The 23,612-nt window shown below is 41.5% G+C and overlaps 3 protein-coding genes across 3 annotated transcripts in view; 1 reads left to right on the top strand and 2 right to left on the bottom strand.

The window, feature by feature from the left end:
• The window catches only part of cfap61 (cilia and flagella associated protein 61), a 33,426-nt gene extending 26,797 nt beyond the window's left edge, over positions 1-6,629 (bottom strand). The window contains exons 1-13 of the mRNA XM_038968424.1: positions 6,487-6,629; positions 5,934-6,084; positions 5,779-5,855; positions 5,153-5,220; positions 4,885-5,005; positions 3,626-3,758; positions 2,708-2,908; positions 2,271-2,398; positions 1,486-1,525; positions 1,207-1,346; positions 851-977; positions 399-476; positions 74-301 (exon numbers count right to left, since the gene is read on the bottom strand). Coding sequence (XP_038824352.1) covers positions 74-301; positions 399-476; positions 851-977; positions 1,207-1,346; positions 1,486-1,525; positions 2,271-2,398; positions 2,708-2,908; positions 3,626-3,758; positions 4,885-5,005; positions 5,153-5,220; positions 5,779-5,855; positions 5,934-6,084; positions 6,487-6,629 — 1,635 coding nt within the window. The remainder of the gene's footprint in view (positions 1-73; positions 302-398; positions 477-850; positions 978-1,206; positions 1,347-1,485; positions 1,526-2,270; positions 2,399-2,707; positions 2,909-3,625; positions 3,759-4,884; positions 5,006-5,152; positions 5,221-5,778; positions 5,856-5,933; positions 6,085-6,486) is intronic.
• Positions 6,630-7,121: 492 nt separating this feature from the next.
• On the top strand, positions 7,122-13,542 carry LOC120024330 (crooked neck-like protein 1). The gene is made up of 14 exons (XM_038968550.1): positions 7,122-7,273; positions 7,666-7,818; positions 7,997-8,088; positions 8,279-8,437; positions 8,554-8,720; positions 8,938-9,116; positions 9,227-9,397; positions 9,509-9,700; positions 11,506-11,565; positions 11,702-11,782; positions 11,887-12,126; positions 12,294-12,395; positions 12,544-12,792; positions 12,906-13,542. Exons 1-14 carry the CDS (start codon positions 7,226-7,228, stop codon positions 13,368-13,370), a joined length of 2,358 nt encoding a protein of 785 aa, XP_038824478.1. The 5' UTR covers positions 7,122-7,225; the 3' UTR covers positions 13,371-13,542.
• LOC120024331 (N-alpha-acetyltransferase 20) lies at positions 13,533-16,188 on the bottom strand. Its single transcript, XM_038968551.1, has 6 exons — positions 16,057-16,188; positions 15,607-15,631; positions 15,380-15,470; positions 15,105-15,240; positions 14,253-14,398; positions 13,533-14,160 (listed from the first exon to the last, which is right to left on the bottom strand). Exons 1-6 carry the CDS (start codon positions 16,107-16,109, stop codon positions 14,075-14,077), a joined length of 537 nt encoding a protein of 178 aa, XP_038824479.1. The 5' UTR covers positions 16,110-16,188; the 3' UTR covers positions 13,533-14,074.
• Between the last annotated feature and the right edge of the window lie 7,424 nt (positions 16,189-23,612).

Raw genomic sequence — 23,612 nt, 5'->3', positions numbered from 1 at the left:
ACAATGTGCACGCACGCAGGAACACATGCACACACACACAGTGGAACGGGCAAGGTGAGAAGTCAATATGAGCTTTACAGTCTGTTTCTCTCACCTTCTGGTTGTGGTAGGAGGGGTAGATTGGGTAGTAGAGGCAGGATTTGTGTGCCAGCCGCAGGACCTCCTTTAGGAAGTGTTTGGCGTAGTGCTGGAAGATGGGGTTGAGGGCAAAGTGACACAGCTGGCCGTGCTCCTCATAGCGGTGGTGGCTGAAGTAGATGAAGTTCTCAATGTTGTAGTTGGCTCGGATGTAATCTATATCCTGAGAGAGAGAGAGAGAGAGAGAGAGAGAGAGAGATTAAGTAGTACTAAATCTATGAAAGCAAAATACCATTGAAGTCTGTAAACAAGAAAACTACCTCCTCATTTCTGATGATTACAATCCCAACTAGTTGGTTCTGAACTTGGGCTACAAATGCCTGCAAGGGTGTTCCATCCTGGAAGACAGACACAGAGAAAGAGAGATGAGATATTACACTTGAGGATTACATATAAATATGAATCCATTTTCATATCCAAAGTAATTATCTGTGTTGGAGCTCTGTCATAGTCATGCTTGACTGCTGGGGTGTGAATCACCACTGGAAATATGGTTTACATGGTAATTAGTTACCTCCTTGCAAAAACCATTAATCAATCAGTGATACTCCAAGTCTTCCAACATAATAATTTGAATCACTCTGGAACAGTTTTTGTGTAATTTATTGATAAACTGAGACTAGCTATATAAGAACAAGTTAAATGGAACTAGTGGTTGTACTATTCCTTGTCCTATTGGCAGTAGTGTGTCCTGTGTGTGTCTGTGACTGACCATGTCTCTATGGGCCTGGTAGAACATGTCCAGGTCCTCCAGCAGGCTCTCATGCAGGCTGAGTTTCTTCACCATGTCACAGACTGCAGGCCTGTCTGCAGACACTGCCAGACTCACCACAAATGTCCTGAGGGGACAACAAGACCATGATTGACATTACACAAGCAACTTCCATTGTATATACACATCCAGGGATTTCTCGCCCCAAAAACATCTCTCTTCAAATATCCAATAACATCCATCTCAATGTAATCTTTGTAAGATAAATAAGGAGATGCATTCATGCTAAACCCTTAGATGTACGTCAATGGCTAAAACTACTGAAATGTTCTGTTGGGGACTATACTAATACCCACTTGAGCAGGCCAGAGCGGTGGAAGATGTAGAGCTCCTGCGGCAGGCTGCTGGTGTGGTGTGGTACTACCCTGAGGAAGCTCTGGAGGAGGGGGAACTCAGGGGCCAGCTTGGGCACAGAGATGATGCAGAAATCACGGTCCTGTGGAAGAAACAAGGAGATTGGCTTCATGCTTATCACATGCAGTAACCTCAGTTTCAAAGAGCCTCCACAATGTGGAAATCAATGAGTATGTCAATCAAAAATGGTTAAGTAATAAGATTTGTTAGCGGGTACTTACAGGGAAAAGTTTAAATATATTGGGCAGGAAGTCCACCGATCTGTAGGAGGAGATGAATGAGGGAAGTTAAGTGAAACTGTGTCTCTGCCAAGGCTCTAATCAGAGCCAACATGGAAATCACAGCAGTGGAACAACTGGCCAAGCAATCTGGCCAAGCAACCCGCACATCTCAGTACTTCTCTCCTTCAAGTTGCTGTCACTTTATGCACCATACTCATTAATTACATGCTCATTCTCGGTGGGGAGTAACTGGCTTCCATATTGCAGAACAGCTGGGCAGTAAGGCGATAGAGAGAGAGACGCAGCGGGAGCCAGCTAACAATCACACAGCTAAAGACAGATACATACTGGAGGGCTGCCATGACTAGTGAAAGGTTGTTTCCACACATTCATCAAGTGGTGAAAGTGGAGAAAGCAAAACTACATTTGATCACCTTCAATTAATGGGAATGTATTTCCTCTTTATTTATCCAAAACAGAATTATTTTTTTCAAATGGGTTAGTTAAACTCTCATCCAAACAATGCCAGTATAATTACTAGGTAATTACTTAATCAATTAATGACTTAGTAATCAAATTATCGTTGCTGTTTTTCTTAAAACAGAAACAGTGAAGATTTTTTTCTTTTTTTTATACCTTTTATTGGTCCTAGAGTAATGAAATGTTCAGAGTACATTGAGGGGACTTACTGCTTTCAATAAATACATACAAATATTGGCAAATATTGAGTTACGAGGTTTTCATCAGACAGCAATGTTATGCTTGTGACTTTGTCCTGAACTTACCTCATTTCAAAATTCTTGTAGATGACAAATAATTGAATACAGAATGCATTGGGTGTTACTGAGACTCTTGGTTCCAGAGTCACTTCTGAACCCTGAGGCTCTGCTGCACAAGCCTGGCTGTCCCCTGGCTGCAATGACAGCAATACAGTGTTAATATATCAATAGGAGATGAATGAGAGCCCATAGCTGGTGGACATGAAGGAAATACCATAAGGAATTCATAATTGGTTTACCTCTGATACTTCACTGGGTATTTCTGTAACGCCACCTTGATCAAAATCCTTTGTCTGGTCCACGTCCTGTGATGATACCTTGCAATTCATTTAATCAAACCAATATGTCACATTTTGCCTAACAATTGCATCTGTTATAGCCTTACAGTATTGTTGATTTTGGAAACATGGGTCCTTCTGGGTCAGATTCATCTCATACTGCACCTCTCCAGTGCTATCCTGTGGGCTGATGGTGTTGGTGTCCCCTGGAGTCCCATCTCCCTCTGGCTCAGGGGCAGTCTCAGTCAGGTCCTCTGGACTGGGCTTATACAGACCGTTGAAGGGCCCAAGCTCAAAGCACTCGTTGAGCAGCTTCAAGTTGATGTCACCACTCACACTGATGAAACCCACAGCAGTTCCCTCATTCTGTGAAGACAGAACACAGACAGACACAGTCATTTTACTGTAAAGCCATTTGTAATTAAATAAAGTGTATCAACACTAGTAATATACATGTGCATACTATCAAACTTGACCAATTACAGTATTTCATTCTAGGCTATAACTTTTTTTTAAAGTACACAATAAGTAAATAATTGGCAATGCTGTTAAAAAAATTGAGTGCTGAATAGTACAACCCTCTTGGGAAGTGTTGTGCTGTTTGTTCTCTGAATGGAGAACACATCCAGGCAAAAAAAACAAAATGCTACAGATGTCTGGACACAATATGTTCAGTGAGAGCCTGTCTTGGCAGTGTCAACTCTCATCTACCATATGCTGCCATGAACACGTGTCAGCTTGAGTTGCAGGGAGGGGAGGAAAGTTCTGTCATCTTCTAAGTCCTGGGGGAATTCACCCTAGCAGGATTTCTGTGAACCAGGCAAAAGCATCTGCACCGTTGCTATTACATTTTAAATGGACTGAACTCTCTGACAGTGGATCAGAGATTACTGATGCCAATGATAAAACAAACAGACAGATAACATCAGAAAGAACAAAATGGCTGACTTGATCCAAAGCTTAATAATCAGAAGGGCTAACGTTTTTTCCTTTCCCGTGGTTTTGGCTGAAGTTGGAATGTATTAAGGAGAAATAAATATATTCTCATGACAACAAAGAAATAAAACTGTAAACATAGCTGACCTCACAAACAGCTGCATGATTTTCGTCGTCCTGAGCCTCAATGAGTTCAGCCAGAAAGTAAGTCCCATAGGATCCTGTGAGGGCCTTTGACTGCTCCGCAAAGATGTGTGTGAGGTCATCATGATCCTCCACCCTGTAACAGAAGCGTCAATCACTTGATGAAAGCCATGAGCAACCCAAGGATCATCACTCACTAAAATTAGAATAGAAATACATGTGAACGTATTGAAATAACAGCCTGGTCTCATAGACTAGACGTAACATAGTAAATGTAAATCCGGGATTCTGAAATTAGTATGATATGTTACATTTGGTATGGTTACATAAGATGGTTACTTAAGGCAAAAACAAAAGTAGGGTGGTTGGTCGGGGTGGATGGGTGGGCGTATTACGCCCCCAAAGGTTGTTCGAATCTCATCATGGACAACTTTTGCATTTGAGCTAATTAGCAACTTTTGAACTACCTTTTAACTACTTAGAATGTTGGCTAACCCTTCCCTTAACCCTTTTAGCTAACCCTGCCCCTTGTATCGCTTCCGTAACTACAGACGGTGGGAGACGGGAAGCAAGTACAGGGTGAAGATTTAATAATAAATAAACATGAAACTAAACAAGAACAGCATCTGGATAAGAGAAACAAAACAACATCAATGCAGACAATGAAACTGAGGAAGTGACAGATATAGGGGAGGCAATCAATGACGTGATAGAGTCCAGGTGAGTCCAATGAAGCGCTGGTGTGCATAACGATGGTGACAGGTGTGCGTAATGATGAGCAGCCTGGCGACCCCTAACCTTAACCCTGTTAGCTAACCCTTCTGCTAACCCTAACCTTAACGCTTTAACCTATCTCCTAAACTTAACCCTAACCTTAACCCACTAGCTAACGTTAGCCAGCTAGACACCTAGCTAGAATTCGTAACATATCATACATTTAGAAAATTCGTAACATATTGTACATTTTGCAAATTCGTAACTAATAATACGAATTGTAATTTCTAACTTATCTTACGAAATTGGTGATGGACATCCACAAATTAATACATACAATACGAAACCTAACATATACTAAATTGAGTTTCTTCGGTTTTACGTACAGAATAATATGATATGCTCTGAGACCAGGTTGGAATTAAACAATGAATTCCTTAATTCCAAAAAGTAATTTATCATACTGTGAACGGCAAAATCAAATTTGAGAGTATAAAGCAAAAGTGCTATGGTACAGAACGCAGGTGTGTTAAAATGACTATGAGGACCTGGCTCGGCGGACATGCAGCCTTGGGCAATAGTTGTGTCTGTGGCACACAAATGCTGAACACTGGGGCCCTGGATCCTTCAGACTCTTCATGGGCTCAAAGATCGTTACCAGTGCACGCTCTGAAAACACACAGTGGGAGTGGGCATACTGTGAATCCTTCACAATCATATATTTTTGAATACATGATGAAGAAAGTTAAATAATACGATTACACATATTCTCATACACATATATACATATTGTATAAAAAAGGACTACACACTCACCTAGACATCGACTAGTTGGGGTGACCAAGCAGATGTATTGCAGCTCTGTGATAGCATTGAACACAGTTCTGTAAGAAGATGTTTACTTTTCTTATTGCACAATCCATCACCCTGTCAAGAACCTACAGTGCATGCAATATCACATCATGAGAATCTAATTTCTCATGCTGAAATTTTATGGAATGGCTGTGGAATCAAATTGGAAAAGCATATGTGGTATAGGAATGGCAGACTGCTGTATCACTAGTTGCCACAAACAGGATTCAAACCTAGTCTTATTATATTATGGAAAAGTTGAACATGTTATATTTTTGAGCCTACGTTATGAAAGGGGTTGTTACATGATTATGAGCAATGCCATGCCATCACTCATTAGTGCTGCTCACTTTGACACTCTGCTTTTTGCTGATTGCATACATAGAAAACATTGATAATCTCCTTACCACGGGTGGCTGGTGGCACCTTAATTTGGGAGGACAGGCTCATAGTAATGGTTGGAATGGAATAAATTGAATGGTATCAAACACATCAAACACATGGTTTCCATGTTTGATACCATTCCATTCACTCCATTCCAGACATTATAGTGAGCCATCCTACCCTCACCAGCCTCCTGTGCTTCCTACCTTACAATCTCTTTGGCACTCCCGATGGAGAAGATCGGCTGTGCCACGAAGAGGTGCAGGAAAAGTGTGTTCAGAGGCTGTCGTGACGAGAAAATACGGTTAAACCCAGAGAATAGGAAAGAAAACAAGAACAAATCTCTCTAGTTGATACAAACCGTGTATTTTTCAGCACTGTAATTGTCATGCAGGAATGGTTCCCAACAAGCTTGATCCACAATGTCTCCAATGGGGTGATCAGAGAAGGCAGAATGGGCCAAGACCTCATTCTTCGCATTGCTCAGGGTCACTGCCAGATTGGCCTTCTCTCTGAGGATACCAACATACAGACAGTGAAGCCAGGATAAATTATTGTGGTCCGCCGGGGGCGGCAGGGTAGCCTAGTGGTTAGAGCGTTGGTCTAGTAACTGAAAGGTTGCAAGTTCAAATCCCTGAGCTGACAAGGTACAAATCTGTCGTTCTGCCCCTGAACAAGGCAGTTAACCCACTGTTCCTAGGCCGTCATTGTAAAATAAGAATTTGTTCTTAACTTTGTAAGTCGCTCTGGATAAGAGCGTCTGCTAAATGACTTAAATGTAAATGTAAATCTAAAATGGATTGACGCTTGCATGTTCATGCATTCTGACATGTAACAAAAAATATTTTTCCACCTTGAGTGTGAATATCTGTTTCATGCATTTGGCTGACATGATTAAGGCTATGCATACTCACAGTAGATGAATGACATTTACTCTTCCAAATACTGCTACTGTGGCAGGACTGATCAGGCTATTGATCGCATGTGCATCCGATGACTCTGTTCTCCTCACAGTCACAGTCTCAACTTTGCCACCCGAGGAAGTTATGGTCCTCATCTTTCTCTGATTTTGGAAGAGAAAAGCAAATGAGAAGCAAATAAACGTAAATGGCTTTCCAATACAAATTTGACCAAAACACAACAAATGCATTCTTGTAATAATGAAATTACTAGCTAGGGGGTATCACATCAAGTATTTAACGTTACACATTGGAGTCCACTCCGGTAGCATTCTTCTTGTCAAATTAGCCTATCATGCTAACTCACCTGGTGGAAGCAAGAACTTTTCCAGTTCTCATATATATTCTTCCAAATTTGCAACAAGGATTCAAATCAGGGTTTCTATTTCATGCTTAGCTAGCTCATTATTGAAACATACAGTGTCAATAACGGTTTGTTCTCCTGTATTCAACCCAAACGAAGAAATAAAGTAAAACTAGTACTAGCTCCAGCTAATGGGTGGTGTGTAACCATAGAAACATAACATTCGGTGACGTCTTGGGGTGAAGAGTTACAGTTCATATGTTACGTTCAACGCGCGCACGTTTGAAAGTGTCATGGCGGAGTCCACTGGCGCGCTGTGAAAATATTCTAAACTGATCGATTCTGTTGTAATAGTTGATTCTAATTGACTCTACCATACAATCCAGTAAAATGGCATCTACTGCGGCAGGGAAACAGAGGATACCGAAAGTAGCGAAGGTAGCGAAAAGTTTAAAAACAGCTAACGTTAGCTAGTGAACTTGTAATATGGCCTAGCCAGGTAACGTTAGCTAGCTAACCATAACAAGACTTGTGCTTTGTTTTGGTACGAATGTAGATTACTTCTAGCTACATTAAACGAACGAAAAGGTAGCATGCTATGTAAGAACTGCTATTTTGTATTTATTTAACTAATGTAGATTACTATATCGAGAAATCTGACCCAACTGTGTGCGAGGAAGGGCTAGCTAATTATTTAAAGTTTATGCCAGCTAACTACACGAACTGTTTACATTTGGAACATGTACTACCTATGTAGCTAACTCTAGCATTGTCTTCAATCAACTAGTTTCATCCAATTCCAAAATAACGTCTTAATTTGTGCTGTGAAGGTGAAAAACAAAGCTCCTGCAGAGGTACAAATCACAGCTGAGCAGTTGCTCAGGGAGGCAAAAGAGAGGGAGCTCGAGCTTCTGCCACCGCCACCCAAGCAAAAGATCACTGATGAAGAGGAGTTGAACGATTACAAGTTGAAGAAGAGGAAGGTGAGACCCCAAGTGACACATGCATTACACTTCAGACTTCAGTCTTACTGTTGGTATTCTGTTGGTGTGCCAACCAGACAGTTTCAACATTCTCAGTTGTCTGCAAATCTTGTGAAGTACACAGTAGTAAATACATTGAACTAATCAGATGCAAACTGGACTCGACTCCTTCTCTTAGGGATTTGAAGACAACATCAGAAAGAACCGTACTGTTATCAGCAACTGGATAAAATACGCTCAATGGGAGGAGAGCCTGAAAGAAGTCCAGAGGTAAGTTAATGCTTGTCAATGTCTCTGTGAAGCTGATTCTTGTGATTCATACATATATGGAGTCTAATGTGAATGTAGATGGATTTTGACAGGGATAATTGTTGTATATGAAATCTGATGTGAATGTTATAGATGGATTTTGACTGGGATACTTGTTATCTGAGCTTTTTTTTAACACTTTCCCCCCCAGGGCTCGCTCTATTTACGAGCGTGCTCTGGATGTAGACCACCGAAATATAGCTCTGTGGCTGAAGTATGCCGAGATGGAGATGAAGAACCGGCAGGTAAACCACGCCCGCAACATCTGGGACAGAGCCATCACCATCTTGCCCCGTGTCAACCAGTTCTGGTACTTAACAACTTTATCTCTCCTAAACTGAGCATATCTGGTTAAAAAGGTTTAGGTTAAAGAAAAGCACAATTTTTGGCGCTCATCTGTTCTTTTTGCTGCTTTCCCCCTTTCAGGTACAAGTACAGTTACATGGAAGAGATGCTGGGCAACATCGCTGGCTGCAGACAGGTGTTTGAGCGCTGGACAGAGTGGGAACCAGAGGAACAAGCCTGGCACTCCTACATCAACTTTGAGCTGCGCTACAAGGAAGTCGACAAGGCCCGCTCCATCTATGAGAGATATATCCTTTTGATGGGAAGTGCTTAAAGCAATGACTTACTACAATGTATTAGCAAATGAGTTGTGGTTGCTGACTGTAGATATGCATTATTCAGTAACAGGTGTTTTATTCTAACAGATGATTACATTTGTAATGATGCATTGCCTATGGTAGTGGTATTACCTTCATACCTGTAGAGTGCATCTCTCTTTTTTAAAGCTCCTTAACTCCAGTGCACTTGTGATTGTCCACCCCGATGTGAAGAATTGGATTAAGTACGCCCGTTTTGAAGAGAAGCATGGCTACATCGCCCATGGGAGGAAGGTGTTTGAAAGATCAGTGGAGTTCTTTGGCGAGGAGCATGTTAATGAGAACCTTTTTGTGGCCTTCGCCAGATTTGAAGAGAAACAGAAAGAGGTTTGTAAATCGGACACTTTGTACCATGTCAGTTTTATTCCCACACATTTATAGTGTTCTCCAACTGTGGTCAACAGAACAACACAACTTTTCTCCCCCTTGTGTCTTAGTTTGAGAGAGTTCGAGTCATCTACAAATACGCCCTGGACAGAATTCCCAAGCAGCAGGCTCAGGAGCTCTTCAAGTTCTACACCGTGTTTGAGAAGAAGTTTGGAGACCGGAGGGGAATCGAGGACGTCATCGTCAGCAAGAGGAGATTTCAGTATGAAGAGGAAGTCAAGGTAAATTAAACCCGTGAAGATTTGCAAAGATTTCATCCCAAAATAACCCATTAAAACAATATTCTATCCACTAATGGCTTGTTATTGGATTGTGTTTTTCTTTCTGTATAGGCAAGCCCACACAATTATGACGCATGGTTTGATTACCTACGCCTGGTGGAGAGTGATGCGGATCCTGACACTGCCAGGGAGGTCTATGAGAGAGCCATCGCCAATATCCCTCCTATACAGGAGAAGAGGCACTGGAGAAGATACATTTACCTGTGGATAAACTACGCTCTATATGAAGAACTGGAGGTCAAGGTAGGCCTGCATTGCATCCTCTGTGTCTAAATAATGGCTATTAGGGATGTAACGATTCACCGGTATGCATCGGTCCCCGATTCAAATGTTTAAGATACGACTGCATCGGTCCGCGAACCCCAAACCGATCCAAATGTAGCATGTATCGGTCAGAAAATCTATTTAAAAGTTACGAATCACTGATTCACTAACATTTTTTTTCTCTCGTATTACTTTCTTTCTACCTTCCAAAAATACACATGACCAAAAGTATGTGGACACCTGCTCGTCGAACATCTCATTCCAAAATCATGGCCATTAATATGGAGAGGTCCCCCCGTTGCTGCTATAACAGCCTCCACTTTTCTGGGAAGGCTTTCCACTAGATGTTGGAACATTGCTGCTGGGATTTGCTTACATTCAGCGACAAGAGTATTAGTGAGGTCGGGCACTGATGTTGGGCGATTAGGCCTGGCTCAGTCGACATTCCAATTCATCCCGAAGGTATTTGATAGGGTTGAGGTCAGAGTCAAGTTCTTCCAAACTGATCTCGACATACCATATTTGTATGGTTCTCTCTTTGTGCACGGGGGCATTGTCATGCTGAAAAAGGAAAGGGCCTCCAAACTGTTGCCACAAAGTTGGAAGCACAGAATCGTCTAGAATGTAATTGTATGCTGTAGCGTTAAGATTTCCCTTCACTGGAACTAATTAGCATAGTCCAAACCATGAGAAACAGCCCTAGACCATTATTCTTCCTCCACCAAACTTTACAGTTGGCACTATGCATTGGGGCTGCTAGCGTTCTCCTATCATCCGCCAAACCCAGATTTGTCCGTCAAACTGCCAGATGGTGGTGATTCATCACTCCAGAGAACGTGTAACGTGTTTCCACTGCTCCAGAGTCCAATGGCAGCGACCTTTACACCACTCCAGCCAACCCTTGGCATTACCCCCCCCCCACTCGGCCATGAGAAACCAATTTCATGAAGCTCCCGACAAACAGTTCTTGTGCTGACGTTGCTTCCAGAGGTAGTTTGGAACTTGGTAGTGAGTGTTGCAACCAAGGACAGGCGATTTTTACGCGCTTCAGCACTCGGCGGTCCCATTCTGTGAGCTTGTGTGTGAAATAGCCAAATATACTAATTTGAAAGGGTGTCCATATACTTCTGTATATATAGTGTACCTCCTCTTTTGTGACAACTGGTGCGTCCTCTCCTTCAGTGGCTATGTCATAGCTAATTTGTAAACGGTAAATGTTGATACATTACTAGCTCAAACACTTAATCTGCAAAAATGACAAATTAATTAGTGGGTGATGGTGATTTCAGAACCAAAGTGGGGGGACAAAAAAAACAAGCTACATTGTCCCCTCCCTCCTAATCTGATAGGTGGTAGATGTCTAGTCCCCCTTATGCCCCTAATCTGATAATGGTAGTGGGGTGGTCGATGCCTAGTCTCCCTTATGGCTCAGATCAGGTGCCTACATACTAGTATAGACTGTGAACATACATAATTTACACACAGAGAAGTCAGCTCAGATATGCCCAGCTCATGAGCTTCATCAGCAGCAGATATGAATTTGGAATGGAAAATGAATGTGTTTATGCAACAAATGTTAGTGCATCCAACCAAATCACATCAATTCGTTCTCTAATCAAACCAAATCGTTTCAAACTAAAACGTATCATTCCTGTATCTAGATACGTATCGAATCCTTTTGAAAGGGAATGATGCACATCCCTATTGGCTGTGATTCTCACATCGCTAAGTGTGACATTGTGCATATGCCTGTGGATTTCAGTGCTTATTGTGTTGATTGGCAGAACCCAGAGAGAACAAGGCAGGTGTACCTGGCATGTCTGGATCTCATCCCTCACAAAAAGGTATCGGTAGTTTGCAATGTTTACAATCAATGGCACCTCTGTTTCTGAAATGGGGTTTAATAAAACATTTGATATGCAACAAAAAAACATTCATCAACAAATCATCAAACTTATTACTTTGTTTCCTTCCTCATAGTTCACGTTTGCCAAGATGTGGCTACTCTACGGACAGTTTGAAATCCGCCAGAAGAACCTCCAAGCTGCTAGACGAGGCTTGGTAAGGTCCCTACTGTTGATGATTTATGTTTTTCATTGTGATACTTCATTGTGATACTTCAAGTTTCAACATTTTCTGTCATTTGGCCTTCTCCCTCTCCCCAGGGCACAGCCATTGGTAAATGTCCAAAGAACAAGCTGTTTAAGGGCTACATTGAACTGGAGCTGCAGCTCAGAGAGTTTGACCGATGTAGGAAGCTTTATGAGAAGTACCTGGAGTTTGCCTCCGAGAACTGCACCACCTGGATCAAGTTCTCTGAGCTGGAGACCATCCTGGGAGACACAGAGAGGGCCCGGGCCATCTTCGAGCTGGCCATCGGACAGCCACGACTGGACATGCCAGAGGTCAGGCTCACAAACGTTCACCCTGGGCATTTATTTACTGACTGTATTGGCCTTCCACTTTCAGCATGTCTGAAGACACCCTTCACGTAAAAAGTATTGTAGTGAAAACTAATTGAAATACCACTGAACAGTATTTTACTTTCAAATGTTTACTTTTAAAATCTTAGGTGTTGTGGAAGTCCTACATCGATTTTGAAATTGAGCAGGAAGAGTATGACAATACCAGAGGTCTCTACAAGAGATTGTTGCAGCGCACACAGCACGTCAAGGTGAGAGCTGTCCCTTTAACCTTAGTGACTAACTTGCTACCAACAGTCCCATACTACATTACTCACCTGCCTAATACTCACTGTGGCTCAGTAACTCATCAAACAATACTTGATCATTTTGTAATTTTGCCAAATGTGTTACCTGCAGGTCTGGATCAGCTATGCCCAGTATGAGCTGTCCATTGATAACTCTGACCGGCTGCAGAGGTGTAGGGGGATCTTTGAGGAGGCCAACAAGGGCCTGAGGAGCTGTGAGGAGAAGGAGGAGCGTCTGATGCTGCTGGAGTCTTGGAAGGAGTTTGAGCAGGAGTTTGGCTCAGACACGACCAGGGAAAGGGTTAAGAAACTGCTGCCGGAGAAGGTGAAGAAGAGGAGAAAGCTCACGGCAGAGGACGGAGTAAGTAGTGTTTCTCTTAGCCTTATCATACCAATCCAACATAAATTCATTACCCTTGTTTATGTGTTGTGGTTTGGCTGATCACTAATTGACTTTTCATTTTGATCCATCAGTCAGATGCAGGGTGGGAGGAGTACTACGACTACATCTTCCCTGAGGATGCAGCCAACCAGCCCAACCTCAAGCTGCTCGCCATGGCCAAGATGTGGAAGAGGCAGCAACAAGAAGAAGATGATGAAGAGGATGAAGAAGACGATGATGAGGACGAAAACAATGGAGGAGTGGATAGGGGTAGTGTCGAGAAAGTTGGGGGCAAAGAAATGGAGGGAGAAGAAAACAGAAGAGAGAGAGGAATAGACAAAGAAATTACAGAAGACTTAGCATCACCATCATCAGAAAAGCCTATAGTCAGTGAGCCTGTGCCTGAAAAAGTCACCAAGGAGAGCACATACGATGACGGAGATGATTCTGATGAAAGCAGTAGTGGAAGCAGCAGCAGCAGTAGTAGTAGTGACAGTGACAATGATGGTGGTGAGAAACAGCCCAGGAAGCGCAATAAGGACTCAGTGAAAGATTAGCTTGTCTGGGGGAAAAAATGTTTTACTCATTACAAATAGGGACAAGTTGGGGACCTCATTGGGTAATTTCTATTGCTTAAAAAAAAGTATGATTATTTTTCCATGTCTTTGTTTCATTAATTTACTGTGGTGCAATGACAGTGTAAATAAAAAAAACACTGATCCAACTTTTTATTTATTTGAACCATAGAACTTACTGTTGTAACAAAGCAGCAGATACACTATCATTACCCGGGTGAGTCATGTAAGTAATAATTTATTGAATTTGGATTAAAGTCCTTTCAATTCTATATTGCATTTCAAATTTCACACCAAACAATGACTGACTCATTGTCATCAAAAATCCTAGTTTCACAAAGGATAACTTATTAGATCTGTCAATATTATGTACAATGATATTCTCTAAGCTTTCACACATCACACCCTAAAACTAGTCCTAATAACACTTTTCACACTTAATTTTCTAATGTAGACTGTGTGGAAATATGGTTGTTGCCACAACCAGAGTCGTAAACCCTACTGATTTTTACAATTTCCTAACCCTCAACACAACACACTGCCCTTATGCCTAACCTTAAATTAAGACAAAAAGCAAATGTATGTTGTCATTCATTTTTACCATAGCCAATTTTGACTTTGTGACTGTGGTAACCGAGAAATATAAATGCACTTGTTTTCAAAAGTGTCAGAGCCACCGTCTACTGTTATTCTATATCTTCTGGTCTGACAGGATGTGGTATAGGAATGATGGACTTCCTCTCGGTGTCTCTCGACAAGGCTTTCCTCATATCTGCAGAAAAATACAAAGAGTGAGTACATATCCACATAATGATTGTCTGAATTACAGTAATGTTTACATTGATTTGAAGGGGTTCATATTACCATAGGCGTCTTCATCCGGTTCTCCATTGCTAGCAGAATAGTACTCTATCACGGTCCTGTAAACGCTGTAGCCTAGCTGTTTGTACATGTTCACCGCCACTTGATTGGAGACTCGCACAAACAGATCAACAAAGAACCCACCCTTCCTAAACAACAGTGAAACAGATAAGTGAGGCAATGAAGTAGATCTTTCCTGGTACGACAAACTGAAAATGATCAACACCGATCACTTATCGCAGGCATTTTGTTGATATCGTTCATTACGATAAGTAGTCTATACTAGAGAAATGTGAAGCTTTAAATGAAATAAGTTTGCTAATATGGGTGATTGTTAATGGGACAATTGTTGGCTACAACCATCAAAATATTAGTAGTAGTTTAAAGGATAATATAAAAAGCGGTGCACATTAGTGTTATAAAACTATCGTTCTATTTATCGTCATCGCATCGATTCAGGCAATTTAGCGCAATATGTATTTTTGTCCATATCGCCCAGCTCTACTCTAACATGGTTATTGTTCAGTAGGGTACAAGAAAACTCAAAGGGTTTCTTATTGGACCAGGTAGTCCAGTGTTTCCCCAACTCCGTCCTGGGGACCCCAAGGGGTGCACATTTTGGTTTTTGCCCTGGTACGACACAGCTGATTCAAATGACAAACTCATCATCAAGCTTTGATTAGGGGAATCAGCTGTGTAGTGCTAGTGCAAAAACCAAAATGTGCACCCAGTCGGGGCCCCAAGACAGAGTTTGGGAAACGCTGAAGTACTACCTCCGTTTCAGTAAAATAAAATAATAGCCAAATGAACAAAACCCTGATCTTAGTAACCTGAAGCATTAGAAGTCAGCCCCACCTTTCTGAGATCTCCTCCAGCATCTCCATAAGCTTGGCTGCCAATCCCAGTCGTCTGAACTCTGGGGCCACAGAGAGAGCTGTGACGTGGCCATGCCACTCTTCTCGCGCCACTGATCCCTCTGCCTTTCCCATGACTGAGGATAGTCAGAAGTGTCATTTTGATGGAAGCTACACAGAGTGTATGCCTTTGCTATTGCAATTATGTTTTCTATTGCATTTTCTCTAAAGCAATCATCATATTGCTAGGTGTGTATGACATGTAGGCCTACTCACTGTAACCCATCAATTCACCACCAGGGGCCTCTGAAACAATGAAGTACTCTGGCCAGTGGGCCAGGTACTGTAGGTAAAATGGGATTCCGTACTGTGAAAGAAAGTTAAGGAAAGCTTGTCTTCTCCTGATAACAATACAAAGGCTAACGTTGCACTATCTGGGGTTTCTGTGCATGACGGTGGTATGTTATTACAATGCTGGGGAACAATTTGTACTGAAAGGATACAGTCTCTGTCAATGGATCCAGGTTGCTGTGAAGAGAGAAACAAATACTCAGATGCTTCGTGCATTCAATGCAATGCCCCGATGAGGTGCAGCGGACTAAACAGTTGAATGAACTGTCATTATGCGCAGCGTTACCGATCTAACTGTTAGCTAGCTGGCTCTAGTTAGCCAGCTAATCTTGGAAAGCTTGCTTAGCTAGCTAGTGAGCTATTATTGTCCATGAAATATACCAAATAATGTATCTTATAATCAAGAGTTGACTAGTGTAAACTAGCTAACGTTAGCAGATAGTCTAAAACTATGCATCGCACGTATGATAATTAACTTCTGGCTAGCTAGCTATACTTGCAACTAGCCCACAAGCAATTGCTATTGTTCATTAAAATATAATGACGGTGTAGCTAGATGGGTAACCTATTCAACAATATTATAAATATAGAAATTAACTCACATGTTGTTGAATTTGAACAAATCATCGCATGTGAAAGCTCGTAATGTTGTCATTTTGCCTGTACAGTTGCCGCGTTCAATCCTAGTTGGAACAAGGACACTCGGAAATATTGCACTTCCTGATTCGTTGAACGCGGCACGTGTATAACTATATTACAAACACTTATACACTTATAGCTAGTCGGAAATGTCTGAGTTCCAACTAGTACATGAACGCGGCAAAAGTGTCTGCGACCCTTCAACTTTAGCATCAACAAGAACATCGACGCCCTCCTTCGTCAGGGAGGTGTCATTGCCTGTTGTTTACTGCCATCTGCTGTTGGACTGAGAAAATAGCAGACTAACTTTAGTAGGACACAATATATATATTTTTTACCTTTCTTTAACTAGGCAAGTCAGTTAAGAACAAATTCTTATTTACAATGGCAGCCTACACCGGCCAAACCCGGAAACACTGGATCAATTGTGCGCCGCCCTATGGGACTCCCAATCATGGCCGGTTGTGATACAGCCTGGAATCGAACCAGAGAGTCTGTAGCGACTCCTCAAGCACTGAGATGCAGTGCCTTAGACCCCTGCCCCACTCGGGAGTCCAAAGATGAGAAAATATAATGATGACGAGCCATGTCTAGAATGACATTTCGATGATTTGTACAAATAAGCCATCAAATACATTCTGCTGGTAAATTAATTAAATATTATTGAATTACTTTGCAAAAATGCAATCACAACCAAATAGATAGCTGAATCATTCATTAGCCAAACGAAAAACCATTAGCTACATGGAAAAAACATACCTGGTTAAGTAGCCAATGACAATCTAATTGCTGGAATTTAACTTAAATTTTCACAACACAAAAATATTTATTGAACAAGAACATGTTTTTTAACAGGAACATATCTTTTTTTAAGGGAGGTGTTTTTTCCCTAGAAATTCTCTTTGGTATAGTTGGTGGAGTTACTTTAGCACAGGTATGGAGACTGTCACAGAAACAACTTGGTTCCATTGATCAATGAAGCACATTGCTGTGTGGTTCAGACAAATGGAGTGGTTTCAAGCATTTGGATTTCTTGTATTATTTGTTGTTTTCACCCCAAGGTATGGTAAAATATAGCACTTCAAAAGTATTCTAGACAAATGTATTTGTAATCCCATACTTTTTCCATTATAGAAGATACTTATTTGTCGTTAAAGGGGATTCAAAATGGTTGAATTGCCTCCCCTATTTTCTAATTTCGCTATCCTCTTTCCTCTTTCAGCCCCAGCCCGGCCCCCAGCCCTTCATACCTGATCTCTGTTCCGAGGGTGCTAAGGCCTGGTGCCCCATCACAATATCAGTCACTATCCTCACCATCACTGAGATTGTTAATGGTAACAATACTGTAGCCTCACACCCAACCATAATTCAAGGAGGTATATTATTTTCAACTCAACATTTTCTATAAATGTTTATAAATGTTTGCTTGACTTTTGTTTCACACACCAAGCAGCAACCTTGCATTTTCTGCTATAATGATTTTGTATTACTCCCAGTTCTGTAAATCAATTGATGATAAACTTCCCTTTTTCTTTATCCAACTTTATAAAGGTTATATTGAGCTGCTGGTTCTTTCCCAAGTAAGTATTCATTTTTCTGATATGTATAATGTGCATGCCAATACAATATGAAAAATATAAATTAAATAAAAGTAGCAATTAGATGTTACAGGCATTGTTATTGCATTGATCCGACTCACTCAAAGCTATCATATTTACATGGTATGAATGACGATACAAATCTATCAACTGATCACAGTATTGCCGATCACAGGCACATAGAAAATGCCTCTTGAGTTTTGGTAATTAACTATGAGGTCCCACGCTGTCTTGTTTACAGAGACATGAAAAGATACACCTGATCCAAGCCTTCTCAGGCTATCTTTTGCCAGGTGTAGCATATACAAAACAAGAGGCAAAGAGGCAAAACAACCACAAACATAATAAAGTAAATCAGGTATCACCATCCACCATTGTGTCTGAGAGAACAAACACTCCTTTACCTAGATTCGTGTTTGCCAGAGTAGTTGAATACTGCTTCCTCCTGACCCACTTTGACCTTTGACCTATTCTGCCATTGTCCACATTTATTCAGACAGACAAGGCCATCTACAGGCCTGGGCAGGTTGTGAAGATCATGGCAGTGTCCATTCACCCAGCCACATAAAAGCAAGATCAACTCAACATTTGGGCTCCCGAGTGGCGCAGCGGTCTAAAGCACTGCATCTCATTCCCTGGTTCGATTCCAGGCTGTATCACATCCGGCCATGATTGGGAGTCCCATAGGGCGGCGAACAATTGGCCCAGTGTCGTCCGGGTTTGGCCGCGGTAGGCCGTCATTGTAAATAAGAATAAAAGTTCAATATTTTTATTAATATTTTTTTTTTAAGATCAATATTATCATTAAGGTGTATGTTACTAGGTAACATACCAAGGGGGTATTGTATGAACATTCAGTGTGGAAGTGATAGCAGCCAGATGAATGAACCTTGGGAAATGGAACTGTGATGGACAGTTGATAATTCTCATTTTCTTTTCAAATTGCGTGAGCCAGGATCCCAAGGCAAACATAATCTGGCAGTGGTTGTCATTGGACAGAGTTCTGGGGGTTTTGTCCAAAGAGTTTCAGCAGCTGTCTGAGAATCCACCCCTTGGCAAGTGGACCGTTGTGACTTCCATCAATGTGACTCCTATTAAATTTGAAAGGACCATGCCAACATATTTCTGCTCAAAAACACATTGAGTTGCTATTACATCTTCATTAAAGCTTTTCAGGATGATGCCGGCTACATTTCATCTGGACAATTCTGCATTTCATTCTGCAAACCATTGTTCACAGATAGCCTTGGGGTTTGAATGTGTTTTTTGTCTGGAAATGTTTTCATCATTAGGATGAATTGACACTAAATACTAACTATGAATTAGTGTTATTTAAAATTGTCTACTGTGAAACGTGTCTTCTGTGAACTACAACACAAAACCCTCCTTTGTTGTTTTAATCATTATAGAGTAGATAACTAAAACCAAACTCAAACTGTCCAGCAGTTTGAAGTCTTACTGTCAAAGGGGCAGAAAAAAACAATAACCAGAGTTCATTTGTCAGTGTGCTGAAATGTGGTTATCCCTCGCATTGTCTCTCTGTGTTACGGGAACTTGTGAGTGAAAAGCAATTCATGGTAAGGGTGCTTTCATCAACGTTAAATGATAGTTAAGTTAAGGCGCCTTGACCTTTTCCCTAAGTTCTGATTCCTCCCTATATTGTTCATAAGATACAGTTGAAGTCTGAAGTTTACATACACCTTAGCCAAATACATTTAAACTCAGTTTTTCACAATTCCTGACATTTAATCCTAGTAAAAATTCCCTGTCTTAGGTCAGTTACGATCACCACTTTATTTTAAGAATGTGAAATGTCAGAATAATAGTAGAGAGAATGATTTATTTCAGCTTTTAATTCTTTCATCACATTCCCAGTGGGTCAGAAGTTTAAATACACTCAATTAGTATTTGGTAACATTGCCTTTAAATTGTTTAACTTGGGTCAAACATTTTGGGTAGCCTTCCACAAGTTGCCCACAATAAGTTGGGTGAATTTTGGCCCATTCCTCCTGACAGGATTTGTAGGCCTCCTTGCTCGCACATGCTTTTTCAGTTCTGCCCACAAATTGTCTATAGGATTGAGGTCAGGGCTTTGTGACGGCCACTCGAATACCTTCACTTGTTGTCCTTAAGCCATTTTGCCACAACTTTGGAAGTATACTTGGGGTCATTGTCCATTTGGAAGACCCATTTGCGACCAAGCTTTAACTTACTGACTGATGTCTTGAGATGTTTCTTCAATATATCCACATAATTTTCCTCCTCATGAAGCCATCTATTTTGTGAAGTGCATCAGTCCCTCCTGCAGCAAAGCACCCCCACAACATGATGCTGCCACCCCCGTGCTTCACGGTTGAGAAGGTGTTCTTCGGCTTGCAAGCATCCCCCTTTTTCCTCCAAACATAACGATGGTCATTATGGCCAAACAGTTCTATTTTTGTTTCATCAGACCATAGGACATTTCTCCAAAAAGTACGATCTTTGTCCCCATGTGCAGTTGCAAACCGTAGTCTGGCTTTTTTATGGCGGTTTTGGAGCAGTGGCTTCTTCCTTGCTGAGCGGCCTTTCAGGTTATGTCGATATAGAGTGGTTGAAAAACAATTTTTAATGACTGCAACCTAAGTGTATGTAAACTTCCGACTTCAACTGTAGTTAGAGGACCCACCAGAGGACACTCACTGACATCCCTGCCATGGACCTGGTTGTTATTCAGCCTAATTTGGACTACAGGTGAACTCTTTCCCCTGACATTTTGTTCATTTATTTATTTACATAAACCAAACACAGTCAATTTGGTACATTTAGACTGTAACTAAATATGCTGTGATTGAGCTGTATAGCCTATACAGATTGTGTACTTCCATATACCTTGAAAGAAAATACACTTTTTGAAAGCTTTGCTGAGGTAGTGTGTGATTGTAATCCATTAACATTAATGTCCTGTGTGTTTGCTTCAGTGCTGCCCAGGTTTGAGGTGCTGAGGGCTGGTGCTGATAGAGACCCTCAATGTCCTCAATCATGACAATAGTCAATAGTCACTCTGCTGCTACTCGCTATTTATTATCTAGTCACTTTACCCCTACCTAAAGTTGAAGTCGGAAGTTTACATACACTTAGGTTGGAGTCATTAAAACTCGTTTTTTAAACAAATCCACAAATTTCTTGTTAACGAACTATAGTTTTGGCAAGTCGGTTAGGACATCTACTTTGTGCATGACACAAGTAATTTTTCCAACAATTGTTTACAGACAGATTATTTCACTTATAATTCACTGTATCACAATTCCAGTGGGTCAGAAGTTTACATATACTAAGTTGACTGCCTTTAAATAGCTTGGAAAGTTCCAGAAAATGATGTCATGGCTTTAGAAGCTTCTGATAGGCTAATTGGCATAATTTGAGTCAATTGGAGGTGTACCTGTGGATGTATTTCAAGGCCTACCTTCAAACTCAGTGCCTCTTTGCTTGACATCATGGGAAAATCTAAAGAAATCAGCCAAGACCTCAGAAAAAAATTGTAGACCTCCACAAGTCTGGTTCATCCTTGGGAGCAATTTCCAAACGCCTGAAGGTACCATGTTCATCTGTACAAACAATAGTACGCAAGTATAAACACCATGGGACCACGCAGCCGTCATACCGCTCCGGAAGGAGACACGTTCTGTCTCCTAGAGATGAACGTACTTTGGTGCGAAAAGTGCAAATCAATCCCAGAACAACAGCAAAGGACCTTGTGAAGATGCTGGGGGAAACAGGTACAAAAATATCTATATCCACAGTAAAACGAGTCCTATATCGACATAACCTGAAAGGCCGCTCAGCAAGAAAGAAGCCTCTGCTCCAAAACCGCCATTAAAAAAGCCAGACTACGGTTTGCAACTGCACATGGGGACAAAGATCGTACTTTTTGGAAAAATGTCTTCTGGTCTGATGAAACTGTTAGGCCATAATGACCATTGTTATGTTTAGAGGAAAAAGTGGGAGGCTTGCATTCCGAAGAACACCATCCCAACCGTGAAGCACGGGGGTGGCAGCATCATGTTGTGGGGGTGCTTTGCTGCAGGAGGGACTGGTGCACTTCACAAAATAGATGGCATCATGAGGAGGAAAATTATGTGGATATATTGAAGCAACATCTCAAGACATCAGTCAGGAAGTTAAAGCTTGGTCGTAAATGGTTTTCCAAATGGACAATGACCCCTAGCATACTTCCAAAGTTGTGGCAAAATGGCTTAAGGACAACAAAGTCAAGGTATTGGAGTGGCCATCACAAAGCCCTGACCTCAATCCTATAGAAAATTTGTGGGCAGAACTGGAAAAGCGTGTGCGAGCAAGGAGGCCTACAAACCTGACTCAGTTACACCAGCTCTGTCAGGAGAAATGGGCCAACATTCACCCAACTTATTGTGGGAAGCTTGTGGAAGGCTTCCCGAAACGTTTGACCCAAGTTAAACAATTTAAAGGCAATGCTACCAAATACTAGTTGAGTGTATGTAAACTTCTGACCCACTGGGAATGTGATGAAAGAAAAGAGTAAATTCTTCTCTGCTATTATTCTGACATTTCACATTCCTAATAAAGTGGTGATCGTAACTGAACTAAGACAGGGAACTTTAACTAGGATTAAATGTCAGGAATTGCGAAAAGCTGAGTTTAAATGTATTTGGCTAAAGTGTATGTGAACTTCCGACTTCAACTGTATGTGATAAACCAAACTTTACTCTTTGACGGTTGATGTACCACTCCAGTTGACACTTCAGTTCCACTATGTGGTAAGTACCTTAGCATCCCCCCTGTCTCCAGGTGATGTCCAGGGGCCAGGTGCTGTCTTCAGACACGGGTATCTCTGCTTCTCTCTCCCTGACCTCTGAGGAGTCTTGGGCTCCCTTGGACTAGGTTGTTATCTACTGTGTACATTCAGATGGAGAGATCATCAATGATGCACTGCATGTTCCCATTGCCCAAGTTCTAAAAAACAAGCTAATTGTCATATGTTATTTTACTTTAAACATTTGTAGTCCTGCACCAGGTCAAGGAGCAGATAAAAACACCCAGTGTCCTTCATCATATCTCTAAATTTAATCATTAGAATAGGTTACATTCAGTTCAGTTCAGCAGCATAGTAATTCATTATCCTTACTTTGCTATCCTGTCCCAGTATGTTGAGGTGTGATAGTATGACCTGTGACCTCTGTCTGTCAGGTGTCTCTGAGCTGGAGTGAGGACAGGGCCTGCTGATGAGGTTTCCCTCAAGGTGTCTGTGGCTGAGCCCCGGTCGCTGATGGGGATCCTGGTGGTGAATAAGGCCACACTGGCCACACTCACACCATGACATTACCAAAAAAACAGCATTAAAAACATGTGTGAAAGTGACTGCCACATACACTACCGTTCAAAAGTTTGGCAGCTTCATTAAATAGTACCCGCAAAACACCAGTCTCAATGTCAACAGTGAAGAGGTGACTCCGGGATGCTGGCCTTCTAGGCGGAGTTGCAAAGAAAAAGCCATATCTCAGACTGGCCAATAAAAAGAAAAGATTAAGATGGACAAAAGAAAACAGACACTTTACAGAGGAGTCTCCTCTTCACCTTTGACGTTGAGACTGGTGTTTTGCGGGTAATATTTCATGAAGCTGCCAGTTGAGGACTTGAGTTTGAGTTTGAGTTTATTTTATTTTTACAGGGACAGTGCACATTAATCAACGTTTCAGTAAAAGTGCCGGTTTTAGCCAGCCGGCTAATTTTCAACCGCAGTCCCTGGACTTGTGAGGCGTCTGTTTCTCAAACTAGACACTCTAATATACTTGTCCTCTTGTTCAGTTGTGCACCGGGGCCTCCCACTCCTCTTTCTATTCTGGTTAGAGCCAGTTTGCGCTGTTCTGTGAAGGGAATTAGTACATAGTGTTGTACGAGATCTTCAG

Source organism: Salvelinus namaycush, chromosome 29 (genome assembly GCF_016432855.1).
Source record: "Salvelinus namaycush isolate Seneca chromosome 29, SaNama_1.0, whole genome shotgun sequence".
Taxonomy (NCBI): Eukaryota; Metazoa; Chordata; class Actinopteri; order Salmoniformes; family Salmonidae; genus Salvelinus; species Salvelinus namaycush.
The sequence above is the reverse complement of the archived record's forward strand: the minus strand, read 5'-3'. Positions and strand labels throughout refer to the sequence as shown.